The following is a 17,090-nucleotide window of genomic DNA, read 5'->3' as shown; positions in this document are numbered from 1 at the left end:
TGGTCCAATACTTACAAGTGGTCAATGAGATTAAACTGTTCATGAAATGCATAGTGTAGAGGTTCATCTCTCTCTCATACACACACACTCACATGATTAGTCCTTGCTTTTTATTTTCTCAAGTAAAGTTCATAACAGCATTTGCTAACAAGCTGAAGAATCAAGCACACTGAAAAAACTACTGATGTGCTGCATGTTGTGAATTCTCTGCCAATCAGGTAGCTGCATGCTTTGCCAGGTGATCTAAAACCACAGAACAGGTTTCTGGTTAAATGTGAAAAGCAGAACATATTAAAGATGTTTCCTGAACCATGCCTGTACAAATTCAGTGCTCTGCAACACTTCTAGCAAATACAGGGACCAAACGGTAGTTAATAAAAAACAATGAAGTCAGTGTCTAAAACGGATCTTTGCAGGCTCTAGTTCAGCAGAAAGAGGTCCTTAAAGGACTTTTTGAGGATGACAAGTGGCTATACAGAAAAGACAGCAAATGAAAAAGAATCACTGTAGCACAGGGAAATATATTCAATATCCTGTGATAAACCACAATGGAAAAGAATATATATATATATATATATATATAAAAAAAAAGAATGTCTACATGTGTATAACTGAGTCACTTTGCTGTACAGCAGAGATTGGCACAGCATTGTAAATCAACTCTACTTCAATTAAAAAATAAAATTAAAAAAAAAAAAGAATCACAATATTTTAGGCCCAAGTTATCAAGCTACCTGTGCAATTTCTTCTGTTTTCCTCAGCTTCTCTTCCCAAGTCACTGTTAGTTCTCTTATCAGCTTTTCAGACTCTTCGAGCTTCTCTTTCAGTTCAGGGGCCTTCATAGCCTTTAAAATGAAAGCAGAGAAATCTGATTTTCTAATTTTTTCCACCATTGTGTACAAGACAATCCCTTATTGTCCTTCTTAAGCGGTTATCAACTGTCTGTTGGAAGCAATTAAGCCACACACTGTCAGGGGGTTTTAGACCTTTATTAATCAAATGAAGTGAAAGAGTAAATGGCTGCTACTCTTTGAGGGAGAAAGAGAAATTCCAGTGCCCTGAATTAAATTGATACAAATCATCCCAGAGTAATTTTATCCATCGTACTTAAATTTCACATTTAAAGACCTAAAAGATGCTAAAGTTCATCTTCAAAATAGAAAAGTATGAGAACAAGTTACTTAAGTAGACTTCTTTTTCAATAAGACAGAGATCAACACACATCACTAATAAACACATTCCAGTTATATTAACCTACCAGGAAAGGTGGCAATTCTTCTCATTTATTTTAAAATTTGAGTCTGGGCCATTTGAACTACTTTTCTTATTGATGGTAATAAACTTAGCATATTTATTACTCAGGTGGAAATAGGACTTCTGGTTTAAAAGGCAGTAATTTCCCTCTGTGTTTGCTCAGTGAGACTAATTAAGGGGTCTAAATATAGCTATATGCAGCTTAAGGAATTTGGGGGGCCTTTACTTGGCCACATATGCTTTTTTGACACCCTATAGTAACATGAGCCTCTGCAGAGCATAACCCTATGACCAAGAAAGATGGCAGAGCTCAGACAGGAAGCTGAAGTGGCGAAGATGTGGAGGCCGGCTGAGGATGCTTGAGTCTCACTCTGTTAACAGAGCCTGGGAGTGACATTTAGTGCTGGGTCCAAGGGGACACACGTGAAAATTCTACGTGAACCTGCTGTGTTTCCTCTGCTCTACCCTTTGGCCAGGCATTCTCCTAGCTACCCGGCCTAGATTATAAGGTCACAGTGGAAATGCAGATTCACAGAAAAGAGGGAGGATGGAGATGATCCACCTACAGACAAATTCCAGAGCTGTTATACTCTCTTCCTAGGACCATGACTCTCATCAAAGTTCATCAGCATTTTGATTTTTCAGGTGTTCTGCTACCCTTCTTGGCATCGATTTAAAAAAAAATTATGCTTGATGCACTCAATGATGATTATGATGATAATCACAAAAAGAGCAACATTTATCGAGCACTTACCATGGGCAAGTCATTGTGCTAAGTGCCTTCCAGTATCAATGTTGTACTAGGGGTTAGCGATAAAAAAATTAATAAAACACGCCTCTTGCACTTTAGGAGCCCGTGGCCACGAAGAAGAGAAAGACATGTAAGCAAATAGTTATGATGCAACTCCACGATCACCAATAGATGGAATATTTAGATCCCTGGCTTTGACTTCCTTTTCTTTGTGGGGTCAGAAGAGAGTAGTATGAAGGAATGTGAACTTAGAAGCCTTAGGTACACACCACGTGGAAGCATGTGACTGAAGTGAAGGCACTTGACCTTCATCTCAGTCCTGTTACTATTTCAGTGAGACAGTGCCTCTCTGGCAACAGCTATTTGGAAAGGGTTATGGTTATTAAAGTCTGGGTAAAGCCAAGGAAAGATGGTAACAATGCAAAATGATTTTGTTCCCTGTCATGAGCTGATATTAAAAAATAAAATAAAAGGAGATTTCTGAATTTTTCCTAATGCTAACTATTCTTTTTTTTTTTGAATTATGCTAACTATTCTTGAACACCTTGTCCTCCACGACTTAATGAGGAGATGATACAGAACTAATTTCTCTGAAAATGGCAAGGCTGCCGTGGGAATGTAATCTACAATGTTAATGTTACAATGTTAATCAAAGCAGCATATTTGGGTCTTGGGATTTCACATTGGAAGAGATCTGGACTCAAGGGCCAACTGATTGAAGCAAACAGGCAATAGCAGCACCTCTTTTTTAATTGTCTGCTTCCTTGACTGTCAGTTCATGGGAGGGAGCCTTGCATTATACGCCTGTTGTCTTCACAGTGCTTAGCACGGAGAAGATGCCCATCAACTCAGAACTGCTGAAGCACATGAGGTGACCCGAAAGTGCAAGCGAGCTCGACCTCGCCTCACCACTCAGACACCACCAGCCAGGGAGCTTGGATCACGCGGAGCACCGGGCTGACCGTACCTCAGCCTGTGAGAGTTGCTCTCTCAGTTTCTCCACTTCCTCCCGCAGTTCCCGGATGACTTTTGCGTTGGGATCCTCATTCACAATGGCATGGTTAACGATCCTTTTGGCTCGATCGGCATATCTCAGTGTGGAGAGGGTCTCTTCGTAGTTGTCTGCTGCTGGGCTAATGGTGGCGATCATAGAGGTCTGGCTGTTGCCCCCCAGATTGTCCTGCAAAATATTTCAAATAGCATCTTAGGAAACGAGGCCCATTCCACGCGCAACGCACGAGGGAAGCAGCAAACGTGCACGGATGACCTTCTCAGTGAAGAAAACTCATTGTGGAAATGGGTTTGTAGTTCACAAATAAGTTTATGACAGATGAAAGGTGGTCTCTCTCTCTAGTCACGTCAATGCACAATGCCTGTCAAACAGCATTATAATGGAAAAAAGGCAACAGGAATGAGTTTTCATCCTGCATGTTTAGGAATCAGGATAACAGTATTGTCAGGAGTTCGTTGTGTAGTAGTTTGCACACACTTCTCAGCTGTCACCACTGAAACAGCCAATTTCTAGTTGGAAAAGAACACGAGAACAATGAATTACCTTAAGAAGCCAAGTGAGGACTGAATCGCGATAAGGCACAAATTTGTTTTTACCCTTGCCAGCTGCCTGGTCAGCCAGCGATGAGATAACCAACCCCAAGGTTGTAAGTGATCTGCCAAGAGAAAAATAAAAAAAATTAGTTTTATGGAGTATTTATTTTGTTTTCTTAAAATAATAATCCTTCTACGTAATACGTATACAATTATAAGTCCCTAAAGCTGATATCATCAAGTCCACATTCATTTGTCAAGAAGCTGAGAAAAAGGAAAACAAAAAGTAACCCCATTAATTTAAAAGAATGAATTTAGAATCCCTGTAGAATCTATTCCGTTCAATCACAGGACCTGTGAAACATACATTTCAGAACCTGGAAACATACATTTAAAAGATCGCACTAGAGAATTATAATTTACTTCAAATATTATGTTTAAAGTCTCAACCATTTACTCTTTGAGTCTAACTTGGACCACTCTGGCCTCTGATTTTCCCAGAGTAACAATGTAACTTGCAAAGCACCCTTCCACTACAGTTACAAGGTACATCCTGTTCATCTGCTTAAAGCTGGCAAGCTTATTTCAATGTGGAGTTGCTACAGTTTAACAAAAACAAAGAACTACCCAAGCAGAATCTTGGAAGCCTTCCCAGGCCTACTGAATCAGAACCCGTTAAAGGTATCTCCAGGTGATTCACATGCACATTAAATTTTGAGAAGCCCTGGCTGAACAATACCCAAAGTGATACACACATTCAGGTGCCAGGCCTATGAGTCTCAAAAGTGGTCCTGGGACCAGCAGCACCAGCACATCTTGCAGCCTTGTTAGAAATGCACATTCTCAGGCCCCACCACAGACCTACTGAATCAAACATTCACGGTGGGACTCAGGAACCTGAGCTTTCACAAGCCTTCCAGGTGATTCTGATGCAGGTGGAGTTTGAGAACCACTGGTCTAGGCTAATGAGTGCCCCGTGGTGGTTAATACATGTTCTCTGCACTTGGAGAAAAGATCACCATAGAAACAACAGATTTGTGGTACTGAGGGATGAAGGACATCCTTGTATCATAGTTAAGTACCAACTGCTCTTTTAAAAGAAATCAACTGAATTCCAAGTTTAGCAGCCAGTAAAGAGCAGTCTCAGGACATCTCCCGGGACTGCAAGGAAGGTTACATGATATCATAAAGACAAAACCCTTTGTAAATGATTAAAAAATTAAAAGCTACTACGTATTTATAAAAAACAAGGAAGGACACAAATCAGCATGTGACTAGAGCTTAGCAAGTGAAAGACTACACAGCTTTCTTTCTAATGTTAACAATAGATTTCCATTAAATAAGTTGAAAGGAGTAAAAGCGTATTTCCCACCACACAATATAATTCTCCAAAGGTGAGTCACTGGAAAAGTCATTGAAATACAAAGCAATTCCAAGAGGCAAAAATGAGTCAGAATTTTAATAACCAACAGCCATTACTGCCAAGTGACATAAATTATGTGTATCATAATTGACAAATTTAAAAGTTAAACAAATCCATCCCAAGAGAAATGAAAACATATGTCCAAACAAAAACTTGTGTAACAATTTTCATAGCAGCAATATTCACAACAGCCAAAATGTGGAACCAGCCCAAATGTCCACCGAATGATGAAGGGAAGAATAAAATGTGGCATGTCCTTGCAAAGGAGTATTATTCAGCCATATGAGAGGAATGAAGTTCTGATACATGCTACAACATGGATGAACCTTGAAAACTTACAAGAGAAAGAAGACAAACACAAAAAGCCACTGTCCTGGGTTGTATAGTGCCTACTCCCCACCCCCAAATTCATGTCCACTGGAACCTCAGATGTGACCTTATTTGGAAATAAGGTCCTTGCAGATGTAAATAGTTAAGATGAGATCATACTAGCTTAGGGAGGGCTCTGATCCAATGACTGGTGTCCTTAAAATAAAGCCATGAGAAGACACAAAGACACACAGGGTAAAACAACAGGTGCAAATGGAGGCAGAGACTGGAGTGATGCATCCACAAGCCAAGGAGTGCCGGCAACCACTAGAAGGTAGGAGAGAGACATGGAAGAGATTTCCCCTCTGAGTCCCCAAGAAGGAACCAACCCTGCTAATCCCTTGATTTTGGACCTCTGGCTTTCAGAACTGTGAGAAAATATATTACTGTTGTTTTAACCCATCCAGTTTGTGGTAATCTGTTATGATAACACTAGGAAACTGATACAGCCATATACTGTTTGATTCCATTTATATATGAAATATCCAGAAGAAGCAAACCTATAGAGATGGCAGTCGTGGTTGCCCAGGGCTGGGGAGGTGGCGGGAAGGGGGAATGATTTGGACACCAGGTTTCTTTTGGGGATGATGAAAATGTTTTAAAATTAGATTGTGGTAATGGTTATACAACTTTATGAATATCATAAAGCTACCGAATTGTACACTTTAAAAGAAATTTTAAGAAAGAAAAATGGCATGTGATATATATGAAATAGAGGGAAAAAGGAGTTCAATATAAGGCAAAAACACATTTCTGCTTTAGATATAGAATACTGGGCATTTTTCACATTTTGCTACTATTGAAATGAAATTTTCATTTGGAAGCAACTCTTTGGACTATCCCCAATTTTTCATATGCAAATGCAGCAGAAATTACTTTAATTCATACCAACTATAAAGAGCTCAGTGACTCAAGGGTCAATATCGGCAATTCTGAGGTTAACAGTGGTCCTACAGCTCTATAACTTATTCAGTTAGAGAAGCTTATCACTTGTAGAAGCCATGCTCTTTACCTAACGGTGTGCATACATTCAAAACAAGAACTTCATCTGAACCTAATATGGTCCTCTTGGAACAAAGAGAAATAAACTGCAGAATGAGTGGGACTCAGTGATGACTGAGAGGTCACCAGGTTACCCAGCGACGAGGGGTCCATGCCACCCCCCCTTTCTGGGTTCCCCCCTGGAAGCACTGATCCAGGGGCATCTAGGATCCTAAAAACCATTTGAAAGTTCAATGTCTGAAAGCTGAACACCAGGCTTACATATTTTAATGGGAATTTTATTTCCAGGGACCTTAAAAATATAACAAAATAACTAATTATGGACCCTGCTAGCCCTGCTGTTTCAGCCTGGAGGCAAACAGGCAGCTCATGGGAGTCAGAACCGGGTGGGAGTTTTTTGCCAATTTTAGGGGCTGAAAACGTTACTCCAGGAATCTTTCTCATTCTAGCAAAGCACTGCTCCTTTCCTGAACCTACTGGAGGTGGAGACAGTGAGGAAGCTCCTAATGGTTAAACCTCTCACCACAAGTTCTTGGGCGGGGGTCAGGAGGGGAAGGGGGAGGGGCTGGCTGGGGAGGAAGGAAGACTTAGGCCAGGGGATAACATCTATAAACAGACAGCCAACTATAACAAGGGAGAATCTGGGATCAAAAAGAAAGCAAATAAAACTCAGGAGGATCAAAAATAAAAGTGGCTCGCTGAAAAAAAAAACTGTCAGATATATGTATACGTACAGCTGATTCACTTCACTGTACAGCAGAAACCAACACAACATTGTAAAGCAACTATACCCCCATTTAAAAAATTGTCATAATTCAACTTTTTTTTTTTTTGCTTTTCTATACCTTCCTTAAACCTACCTAGTTTCCCTTGAAACCCCAATCACCAGATTCCTTCCCTTAGGAGTAGATATGATGTGATGTGAGTTATCTATAATGTCTAGGATGGATTTCAAATCTATTTTACCTACGTTTCCTGTGATCTTTTTCTAAGATCGTCTAAGTGTAGGACTTATTAAACTTTATCAGAGTCAGCTGTGTATGCATTGCTCTTTCTACTTAGACTGTGACCACCGTGGCAGCAGAGACTGCTATGCCTGGCTTACAGAAAGCACTCAGTCAATATTTGCCAAGTTACTACGCTGAGTCTAGAACACACTGAAGAACAGAAGATGAACCTCTTTCTAAAAAGGACTAATTCAATGACGGTTTGGGTACATTCTGTGGGTGCTAGCCCAATATCCATTTTCCCCTTCTTACTTGCTAATGGACACCTGATTTTGCTGGGAAGCATGTACCGAGCTAAAATCTCTACAGAGTCCTCTGTAGCTCGGAGAAGCCATGAAACACAGTTCTGGCCAATGAGATGTAGGGAGATATTCCTGGGAGGGGCTTCCAAGCAGTCTATGGTTCTCCTGATAGAAAAGGTACATAGTCAGCTGACAGAAGCCGGTGGTCATTTCCCCATCTTGTTTGGAACACAGATATGGATACAATGCCTGGAATGGTAGAGCTGTCTTGAGGTCATGAGAACCACATGAATGCATACTAAGGTTAGTACATACAGCTGTGTGCCTGATAGCATTTCTGAGGTGCTGGACCTGCCTCTGACTTCTTGATAAGTGAGAAAGATTAATTCATCACTTGGTTGTCAATGCAGTGGTTTCTGTTGCTTACAGCATAATGCAATCCTTGGCTTTTACAGAATTAGTCAAAAGATGATGAAGTTAGTGGAACTGAGTTTACCCCTCTTCCCCAGGAAGTCCCCACTCCTTACAGGAAAGGAGAAATGCAAAGTGGCAATTTATGTGGAAAATTATGGGGAAAGGACAGCACCATCACATGAAAGGAGAGGAAAGAAAACAGTTATAGCTACAGTATGGGCTTCATTTCCACTCACCACTGTTTTCCAGTGACTAATGCAAATCATTAAACCCAAATGTTCATCTAATGAGTATCATTCCCAATCTCATTTCCATTTCAATTGCTGTGGTGTAATAAAAAACCATATATGAACATTTCCAAAAAAAAACACGTTCTTTTGCACATTTGTTCTGGGGACATTAATATATGTTATACCTAGAATTCTGTCATCAAGTAAGCTCAGGGAATCATGAAGTTATACAGGATTCATGACTGCAGGATTTCTGAGAGCTTTTAGCACTGGGAATCTCCAAAGGAAGGCTTTATAAGTAGCCTTTCTCAAAATTATTTATCCAGGGGTCTTTTTCTCCCCAGAGCCACTTGAGGAACTAGTATTTCACAAGAATGTTTTGGGAAACCCTGAAGTAACAATGGCACATGTCCCAAAAGACGTGGCTACTGCATCCTCAGGAGCAAATTCTTCCTCTGTCCCTTGTGGGTCTCTTGTGTTAAATACAGAGACATTTATTCAGATTTCTTTCTTCCATATGTGGACCCTGCAATGCACAAGTGGTAAATTAACAAGGACCCCCACCCGCCCTTGAATAATGGACAGAAGGCAGGCTACTTTTATTCTCCCCTGGTACAAGTTCCTGTTTAGTTCTGCGGGCAAAACCCACTGAAATGAGGTTTCCGAGAGGAAATGAACAAGAGTCATGGAGGGTACTCAAGAAGAAAAAAAGGATTGAGTCACATGAAACATTAGAAACACTGTGCTTATAAGTTATTAAAACAAATTATATGACAGAATCCTAGGAGTAACATGTATTAATATCCCTCAAACAAGTGTTCAGTAGAGCCCATTTTTGAAAATGTTTAGTATATACTTTATGATTAACCACAGTAACTGAAATGGAAAGGAGACTGGGGAAGATACTCATTAGATGAATACTGTTGGGATTCAATGGTTGGCCATTGCTGAGAATAAAACAGGACCGTTTTCAATGACATTCCTAGGGGTATTAGAGAGTGTTCCATGATCTAAGTCAGTTCTCAGAGAAGCTGAACCAGCCAGGCTCCAGGGGCAGGGAAAGGCTTCGCCCTTCCGCCCTCAGTAGACGGAGGAGCAGCAGACGGACTCCCGGACGTGTCCCCTGTGAAGATGGTCTGCAGATGACCTATCCCTCCCCAGCCCTGAACAGGCCTTGGCGGTACAGCCATAGAGTGCCTTAGCTCTCCGCGTGAAGGAATAACGTGTGCTGTAAAGCTCTTAAGAGCTTAAGGAGAGATGAAGCCCCTAAATCCAGAGCCCATTAAGCAGACACTAATGTCTGTGTGAAGTCCCTGGCAGGTCTGCTTAAGAGGATTATTAATGTTCCATATAAAGAAGCCCCAGTAGGAGGCTGAGAAAAAGCTTAGGAAACATGTCAGAGGTTTCTTTAATTTTAGCCCTCCACTGGGCACTGATTTTAAGGCTTAAAAAACCATTTGCAGAACTATCAGGCAGCAGGTTCAATATACTATTTATTTTACTAGTACACACTTACATAGAGCTTACTACGGGTAGGCCTGTTCTAAGCATGCCACAAGTAGTCACTAATTTAATCCTCACAACAGCCTTACTCATAGTGTTTGCTCATCCACATTTTACAGGTGAGGAAACTGAGGCACAGAAAGGTCACACCCCTAGTTTCTGTAACTAAGAAGCTCCCGTGTCTCCTCTGGGAAGCCTCCCACAAACCTTCCAGCTGTGTTGTCACCCATGTCCCCACCGCATCCTATGTGTAAGTTTCTATGGCAGTTAATGTATTAATATCACTCCTCCAAAGGTCTCCTTCCCCACTGGACCTTGAACTTCCTGAGGCCAGGGTCTGATCTTACTCACCCCTTTCTTCTTATGCCCAGTCGGTGTTCAACACATATTTGCTAAATGGAACAAAAAAGTGCAGGTCCGTTTATCTCTTATTGGATATCCTTGGGGCCACATGTGTTTTTTTTTTTTTTTTTTTAAAGGCTACCTTCTTTTTTTTTTTTTTTTTTTTTTAAAGATTTATTGATTTATTGATTGATTGAGTGATTGCTATGTTGGGTCTTCGTTTCTGTGCTAGGGCCTTCTCTAGTTGCGGCAAGCGGGGGCCACTCTTCATCGCGGTGCGCGGGCCTCTCACTATCGCGGCCTCTTTTGTTGCGGAGCACAGGCTCCAGACACGCAGGCTCAGTAATTGTGGCTCACGGGCCTCGTTGCTCCGCGGCATGTGGGATCTTCCCAGACCAGGGCCCGAACCCGTGTCCCCTGCACTGGCAGGCAGACTCTCAACCACTGCGCCACCAGGGAAGCCCCACCACATGTGTTTTGAAATTCAGAATATTTTGTATTTGAGGAAGTTCAGTGCATACACTTACCCATAACCACTCGTGGGATAAGGGACAGCAGCCCATAGTAAAATTCATTAACATTTCTGCAGCTAAACTTATGAACGGCCACACTAAATGAGTAAATAAAGACCATAAATGAAGATAAAGACCTCATCAGAGTTCAGGTGACGGTTCACCAACAAGTGAGCTATTAAGAAAATCAGAAAAGCAATTGGTTTTCAGAGCACTTTGGATTTGGGAACTGCAGGTAAAGGACTATGGGCCTCTCTTTCTACGAAGGTCTCTAAGACAGCTGTGCAGACCATGGCATGGTCCTACTGTGAGAAGATGTCCCATCAATTCAGTGACTAAGTACCAGTGACCATGCTGAGAACTTGGAGGACACCTGGTGGAGACCTCGATCCACAGTGGGCTCCCGGCACATATGCACCAACTCAGGGAGCTGAGAGAGATGTGTGGGGTAAAGGAAAAAGCCCTGGACTAAGGGTCACGGGAAAGGGTTCAGAGGCGGCTCCACCCCCTTCGAGCCAGCTATTTCGGGAAAAGCACAAGACCAACCTGGCAAACATCCACAGGCTGGTAAATGTGTCCTAAAAAAACACGCTTCAATGCTGGGTTATGTAGCACTTCTCAACATTACCTGCTCAAGAAAATCCCCCCACCTTCTTTTGCTTTTTCGGATGAAGTTAACTTACTGTATCTTAACCTATGTGCTCCTCGAGGGCAGCAATCATGCTGTAACAAATAACCACAGACACAGTGGCCTAAAACAACACAACTGTATCATCTTACAGTTCTGGAGGCCAGAAGTCCAGAACGTGCTTCCCTGAGCTAAAACCAAGGGGCCGACAGTGCTACGTGCCTTCTGGAGGCTCGAGGGGAGAACCGTTTCCTCGCCTTTTCCAGCTTCTACAGGTGCCCACGTCTCTCAGCTCATGGCCCCTTCCTCCGTCCTCATGCGAGCAATGGACCGCGAGGTCTTTCTCACCCATGTCACCCTGATGCTGGCTCTGCCACTTCCTTCTTTCACTTATAAGGAGTTTTCTGATTACATTAGATCCACCCGAATAATCTTCTCATCTCAAAATCTTTAACTTAATCACATCTGCAAAATCCCTTTGTGAGGTAAAATATGCACATGTTTTGGGAATTAGGACCCGGACACATTTGGAGGACAGGCAAGCAATATTCTGTCTACAACAATATCTAAGTTCCTCTTGCATCCCCACATCTAATGCAGTGCCAGATACATAGCAGAGGCTTAATAAATGTCTGCTCAGCTTTTATTCATACTACTTAAATATCTCCAACCTCATCTTTAAACAGAGATAAAGATACATATAATGAACCTCATATGAAATAATGCATATGAAAGTGCTCCCAAAACTAAAAAGAACCATAAAAATGTACATATCTCACAGACTAGTGGTAAGGAATACATACATCCATTTGTGAAAGAGCCAGTATATAACTAAGGAAAGATAGGAAGTTAAGAGAATGCCATTCAATCCATTAAGTCATAATGGAAAAGAGCCAGTAGCTGGAGTACCTAAATCATGTTATCATGTGGCCTTGAGGTAGTCCAGTTTGAGACACTACATAATTTAGTGTCCAAATTGAAGGGGGCACTATTAATATTTCCTCTGGGACAAAACTATCAATCAGGACTCTTCCCGGCAAACAGAACACTTGGGCACCCCACTTACAGCAGTGGGGTGAGCCTGGGCTCTCCAGCCAAACTGCCTACAACCAAATCTAAGATCCACGCTTAGAGTTTTGTGACCCTGGATATATTATTCCACTGCTCTCTGCCTTGGTTTCCTCATCTGTAAAATGGGTATAATAGACCCATCTCACGATGCTGATGTGAGTTATTACATATAGAGCATTCAGAACAGTGCCTGGCATATAGTAAGAGGTCAATAGAAACTAGTGATCGTTACACATGAAGGCCAGCCATACTCAAAATTTCCATAAATTCACAGCACAGAATTCCCAGTGGCTTCCCACAAGTGCAGACACAGGCAAAGGGCTGGCATGGCTTAGCACCAGTAAACAAATGTCTAGGAGCAGTGACAGTCTTTTCTTTTCTGCATCCTCACACCCTCATTTCTGCTTCCCCATCCTGGTTCTTGCACTCATTTTGGAATGCAGAGCTGTATGCCCGCCTGGGCTCCTACAACGCTTTGTCATGAAATAGAGCAAAATCCTTTGTTATTAGAGCAGGAGACAGAATGACTGGAAGTTAACCCCGTAAAGCAGCAGTCTGTGCAGTGAGCACGGCTCTGTCCATCTGATAGAGGGGGTGATATTTCACTGCTAATTTTAAACTTTTGTAAACTTTTGTAAAATTACAATGTGCCAGTACCATTTTGAAATGCAAGCTGCACAAACAGGTTCCTGACTATATTACCTCTTGTCACCTTCTGTCCTAAACAAAACGCCAAGTTATTATGTCTCAACAGAAAAATTCAAGTACAAACTAAGCTACTTTCTACTCACGCTGTTTATACAGCTTATAAAAATAAAAGCTACAACCATTAATACTTATTCAGTGTATACTACGTGCCAGGCTTTGTTCTAAGCACGTTATGGGCATTTACTGTGCCTCTGCTGCACCCTCTGAGGGAAATGCCTTCATCTCCTTGTCCACCGGGCCAACTCCTACACACCCTGCACCTCGGCTCTCCTTCAGCCTTCACCACATCCCTGGGCATGCTGCAGGCACTGAAGGCAAGGAGTGAGATTTCAGGATGGCAGTTCGTCAATAAATGCTACTTTCTGGGGGCAGGTATTGATGTTTAAACAGTATTAGCCTTACAAAGGGATTCGAAGCAGATTTTCTCTTCAGAATAAGCTCCTCGAGTTAAATTTAAGATATGATTTGATTTACAAAATTGCAACTTGCGTTCACCTAAGACTATATTATACAATGATACACTGGGTGTTTGTACGATGTTTGAGCCATTTTACTAAATAAATCTCATGCATCTCAATAGAGGCAGGTGGATGTTTTTCTTCAACCCAGCTCACTAAAGCTACACAGACTCTGAACCATCTGTGATCAGAGCCATCTGACCCCTGATAATGCGACAAGTCCCCCAGGCACACAAGAAGCTGGGTGCGGCGTGCCAGTTTAACGCGGGAGTTGCACCAGCCTCTTACTTGTTAATGTTGCTGCCTTCTTTCAGTCGCTCTCCCGCGGCTCCCGTTTTAGACACTCTCTCGCTACCCGCCAGGTCCACCAAGCTGACCTTGCTCACTTTCTCTCCCGAATTCTAGTCATGAGAAACAAGAGAGAAACGACACACGTGAGTGCAGAAACCACACAGACATCTACATATATGTCAGCACCACAACTAAAGCCATCCCGCTACAACAAGGCATACTCCTCAAGAAGATTTTAAATGGTAAGAGTTCTTGGACTAGCAGTTTCACGGGCAAAATTTAGGTTGGCGTAGCAGTGTGGCATTTTGTTTTGTAGTGGGGAAGCAAGTGCACTGGGCTTTCCAGAATACAGTCAGAAAGCCGGAGCTTTTATGCACCTATGAGAACATACCAGGACATGAGGATTCCTCCGTATTCAGGTCAAATCCCTCTTTTTTTGAAAAAGCTTTCTTTAGGCTAAATGTTGCTGTTTCCTCTTTAATATCCCTTAATGACTATGAAGTAAACCCAGTTGTTTTTAGGGGAATTTCAGTATGAAAGGATACATAGTAAAAGCTGTACAGTGACATCATCACGTTCTTTAGGGAGTTTATACAAGGAATCCAATTTTTTAAAAAATGTTATGTATAAAGTAAGACCTAACAAATTAAATGATGTAAGCAAAGTAGCTCATCTAGTAAGCAGAAGAGCTGGCATACAGTTCTCAGGAACTGAATCCAGTCATGAAACAGTTCACTCATGCAGGTAGAGTTCTTTCACTGCTACCGAAGGTTCTACCCGATCCCTCACCCCAGACTGTAGGTCATACAGCGTCTGTGTGATGATGATGTTGAACACAGCATGGGAGCGGCTACTTTCTTCATTCATGTTGGTCGCAGCTACCGTCCGAGACTTATTTCCCTCAGACATCAATGACTCGATATCCTAGAGGCAAAGCACAAGGAAAACATTAGGAGCAAAAAACCCAAGAACAGCATCCTGCCCACCAAGCACATGTGTTAATTATGACGCATCTGTCACCACCCTTCCATATAAACCTCCTGCTTCTCCACAGAGCCTGTTTTGAGCTTCCACTCCCTCAGTGCTTTCTAGTGGATGAAATGTTTCCCCCATTCTTTTTATTTATTTTTTTAAATTTCTATTGGAGTATAGTTGATTTACAATGTTGTGTTAGTTTTTTGCTGTACAGAAAAGTGATTCGGTTATACATATACACACATCCGCTCGTTTTTTAGATTCTTTCCCCATAGAAGTCATTACACAGTATTGAGTAGAATTCCCTGTGCTCAGCAGAGGTTTTATTTTACTCTATTTTTTTAATAGATCTTTATTGGAGTATAATTGCTTCACAATACTGTGTTAGTTTCTGTTGCACAACAAAGCGAGTCATCCATATGCATATACATGTCCCCATATCCCCTCCCATCCTCCCTATCCCACCCCCCTAGGGTCATCACAAAGCACCGAGCTGATCTCCCTGTGCTATGCTGCTGCTTCCCACCAGCCAACTATTTTACATTCGGTAGTGTACATACGTCGATGCTACTCTCACCTCTCCCCAGCTTTGCCCTCCCACCCTATGTCCTCAAGTCCATTTTCTACGTCTACCTCTTTATTCCTGCCCTGCAACTAGGTTCATCAGTACCAGTTTTTTGTTTTTTAATTCCACATGTATGCATTAGCATATGGTATTTGTTTTTCTCTTTCTGACTTACTTCACTCTGTATGACAGACTCTAGGTCCATCCACCTCACTACAAATAACTCAATTTCGTTTCTTTTTATGGCTGGGTAATATTCCATTGTATGTGTGTGCCACATCTTCTTTATCCATTCGTCTGTGGATGGACACTTAGGTTGCTTCCATGTCCTGGCTATTGTAAATAGTGCTGCAATGAACATTGTAGTACATGTGTCTTTTTGAATTGTGGTTTTCTCAGGGTATATGTTCAGTAGTGGGATAGCTGGGTCATATGGTAAATCTATTTTTAGTTTTTTAAGGAACCTCCATACCATTTTCCATAGTGGTTGTATCAATTTACATTCCCACCAACAGTGCAGGAGAGTTCCCTTTTCACCACACCCTTTCCAGCATTTATTGTTTCTAGATTTTTTGATAATGGCCATTCTGAGTGGCGTGAGGTGATACCTCATTGTAGTTTTGATTTGCATTTCTCTAATAATTAGTGACGTTGAGCATCTTTTCATGTGCCTCTTGGCCATCTGTATGTCTTCCTTGGTGAAATGTCTATTTAGGTCTTCCACCCATTTTTTAACTGGATTGTTTTTTTGATATTGAGCTCCATGAGCTGTTTGTATATTTTGTAGATTAATCTGTTGTCTGTTGTTTCATTTGCAAATATATTCTTCAATTCTGAGGGTTGTCTTTTTGTCTTGTTTATGGTTTCCTTTGTTGTGCAAAAGCTTTTAAGTTTAATTAAGTCCCATTTGTTTATTTTTGTTTTTATTTCCGTTACTCTAGGAAGTGGGTCACAAAAGATCTTGCTGTGGTTTATGTCAAAGAGTGTTTTCCTATGTTTTCTTCTAAGAGTTTTATAGTGTCTGGTCTTACATTTAAGTCTTTAATCCATTTGGAGTTTATTTTTGTGTATGGTGTTAGGGAGTGTTCTAATTTCATTCTTTTACATGTAGTGGTAGTTTTCCCAGCACCACTTATTGAAGACGCTATCTTTTCTCCATTGTATGTTCTTGCCTCCTTTGTCGTAAATTAGGTGCCCATATGTGCATGGGTTTATCTCTGGGCATTCTGTCCTGCACCATTGATCTATATTTCTGTTTCTGTGCCAGTACCATACAGTCTTGATTACTGTAGCTTTGTGGTATAATTTGAAGTCAGGGAGCCTGATTCCTCCAACTCCGTTTTTCTTTCTCAAGATTGCTTTGGCTATTCGGGGTCTTTTGTGTTTCCATATGAATTGTAAAATTTTTTGTTCTAATTCTGTGAAGAATGCTATTGGTAGTTTGATAGGGATTACAATGAATCTGTAGATTGCTTTGCGTAGTATAGTCATTTTCACAATATTGATTCTTCTAATCCAAGAACGTGGTATATTTCTCCACCTGTTTATGTCATCTTTGATTTCTTTCATCAGTGTTTTATAGTTTTCTGAGTACAAGTCTTTCGATGCCTTAGGCAGGTTTATTCCTAGGTAGTTTATTCTTTTTGTTGCAATGGTAAATGGGAGTGTTTCCTTAATTTCTCTTTCTGAGTTTTTGTTGTTGGTGTATAGGAATGCCAGAGATTTCTGTGCATTAATTTTGTATCCTGCAACCTTACCAAATTCATTGATTAGTTCTAGTAGTTTTCTGGTGGCATCTTT

General features: G+C 41.3%; 1 protein-coding gene across 1 annotated transcript in view; it reads right to left on the bottom strand.

Annotated features, from left to right (window-relative positions):
• KIF13A (kinesin family member 13A) overlaps positions 1–17,090 on the bottom strand; it is a 214,488-nt gene that overhangs the window by 55,377 nt on the left and 142,021 nt on the right. The window contains 5 exon segments of the mRNA XM_057554367.1: positions 735–845; positions 2,973–3,185; positions 3,561–3,672; positions 13,748–13,860; positions 14,540–14,674. Of these exon segments, the coding sequence (XP_057410350.1) occupies positions 735–845; positions 2,973–3,185; positions 3,561–3,672; positions 13,748–13,860; positions 14,540–14,674 (684 nt within the window).

This window comes from Balaenoptera acutorostrata, chromosome 10 (assembly GCF_949987535.1).
Source record: "Balaenoptera acutorostrata chromosome 10, mBalAcu1.1, whole genome shotgun sequence".
Lineage (NCBI taxonomy): Eukaryota > Metazoa > Chordata > Mammalia > Artiodactyla > Balaenopteridae > Balaenoptera > Balaenoptera acutorostrata.
This window is presented reverse-complemented; position numbering and strand designations above follow the sequence as displayed.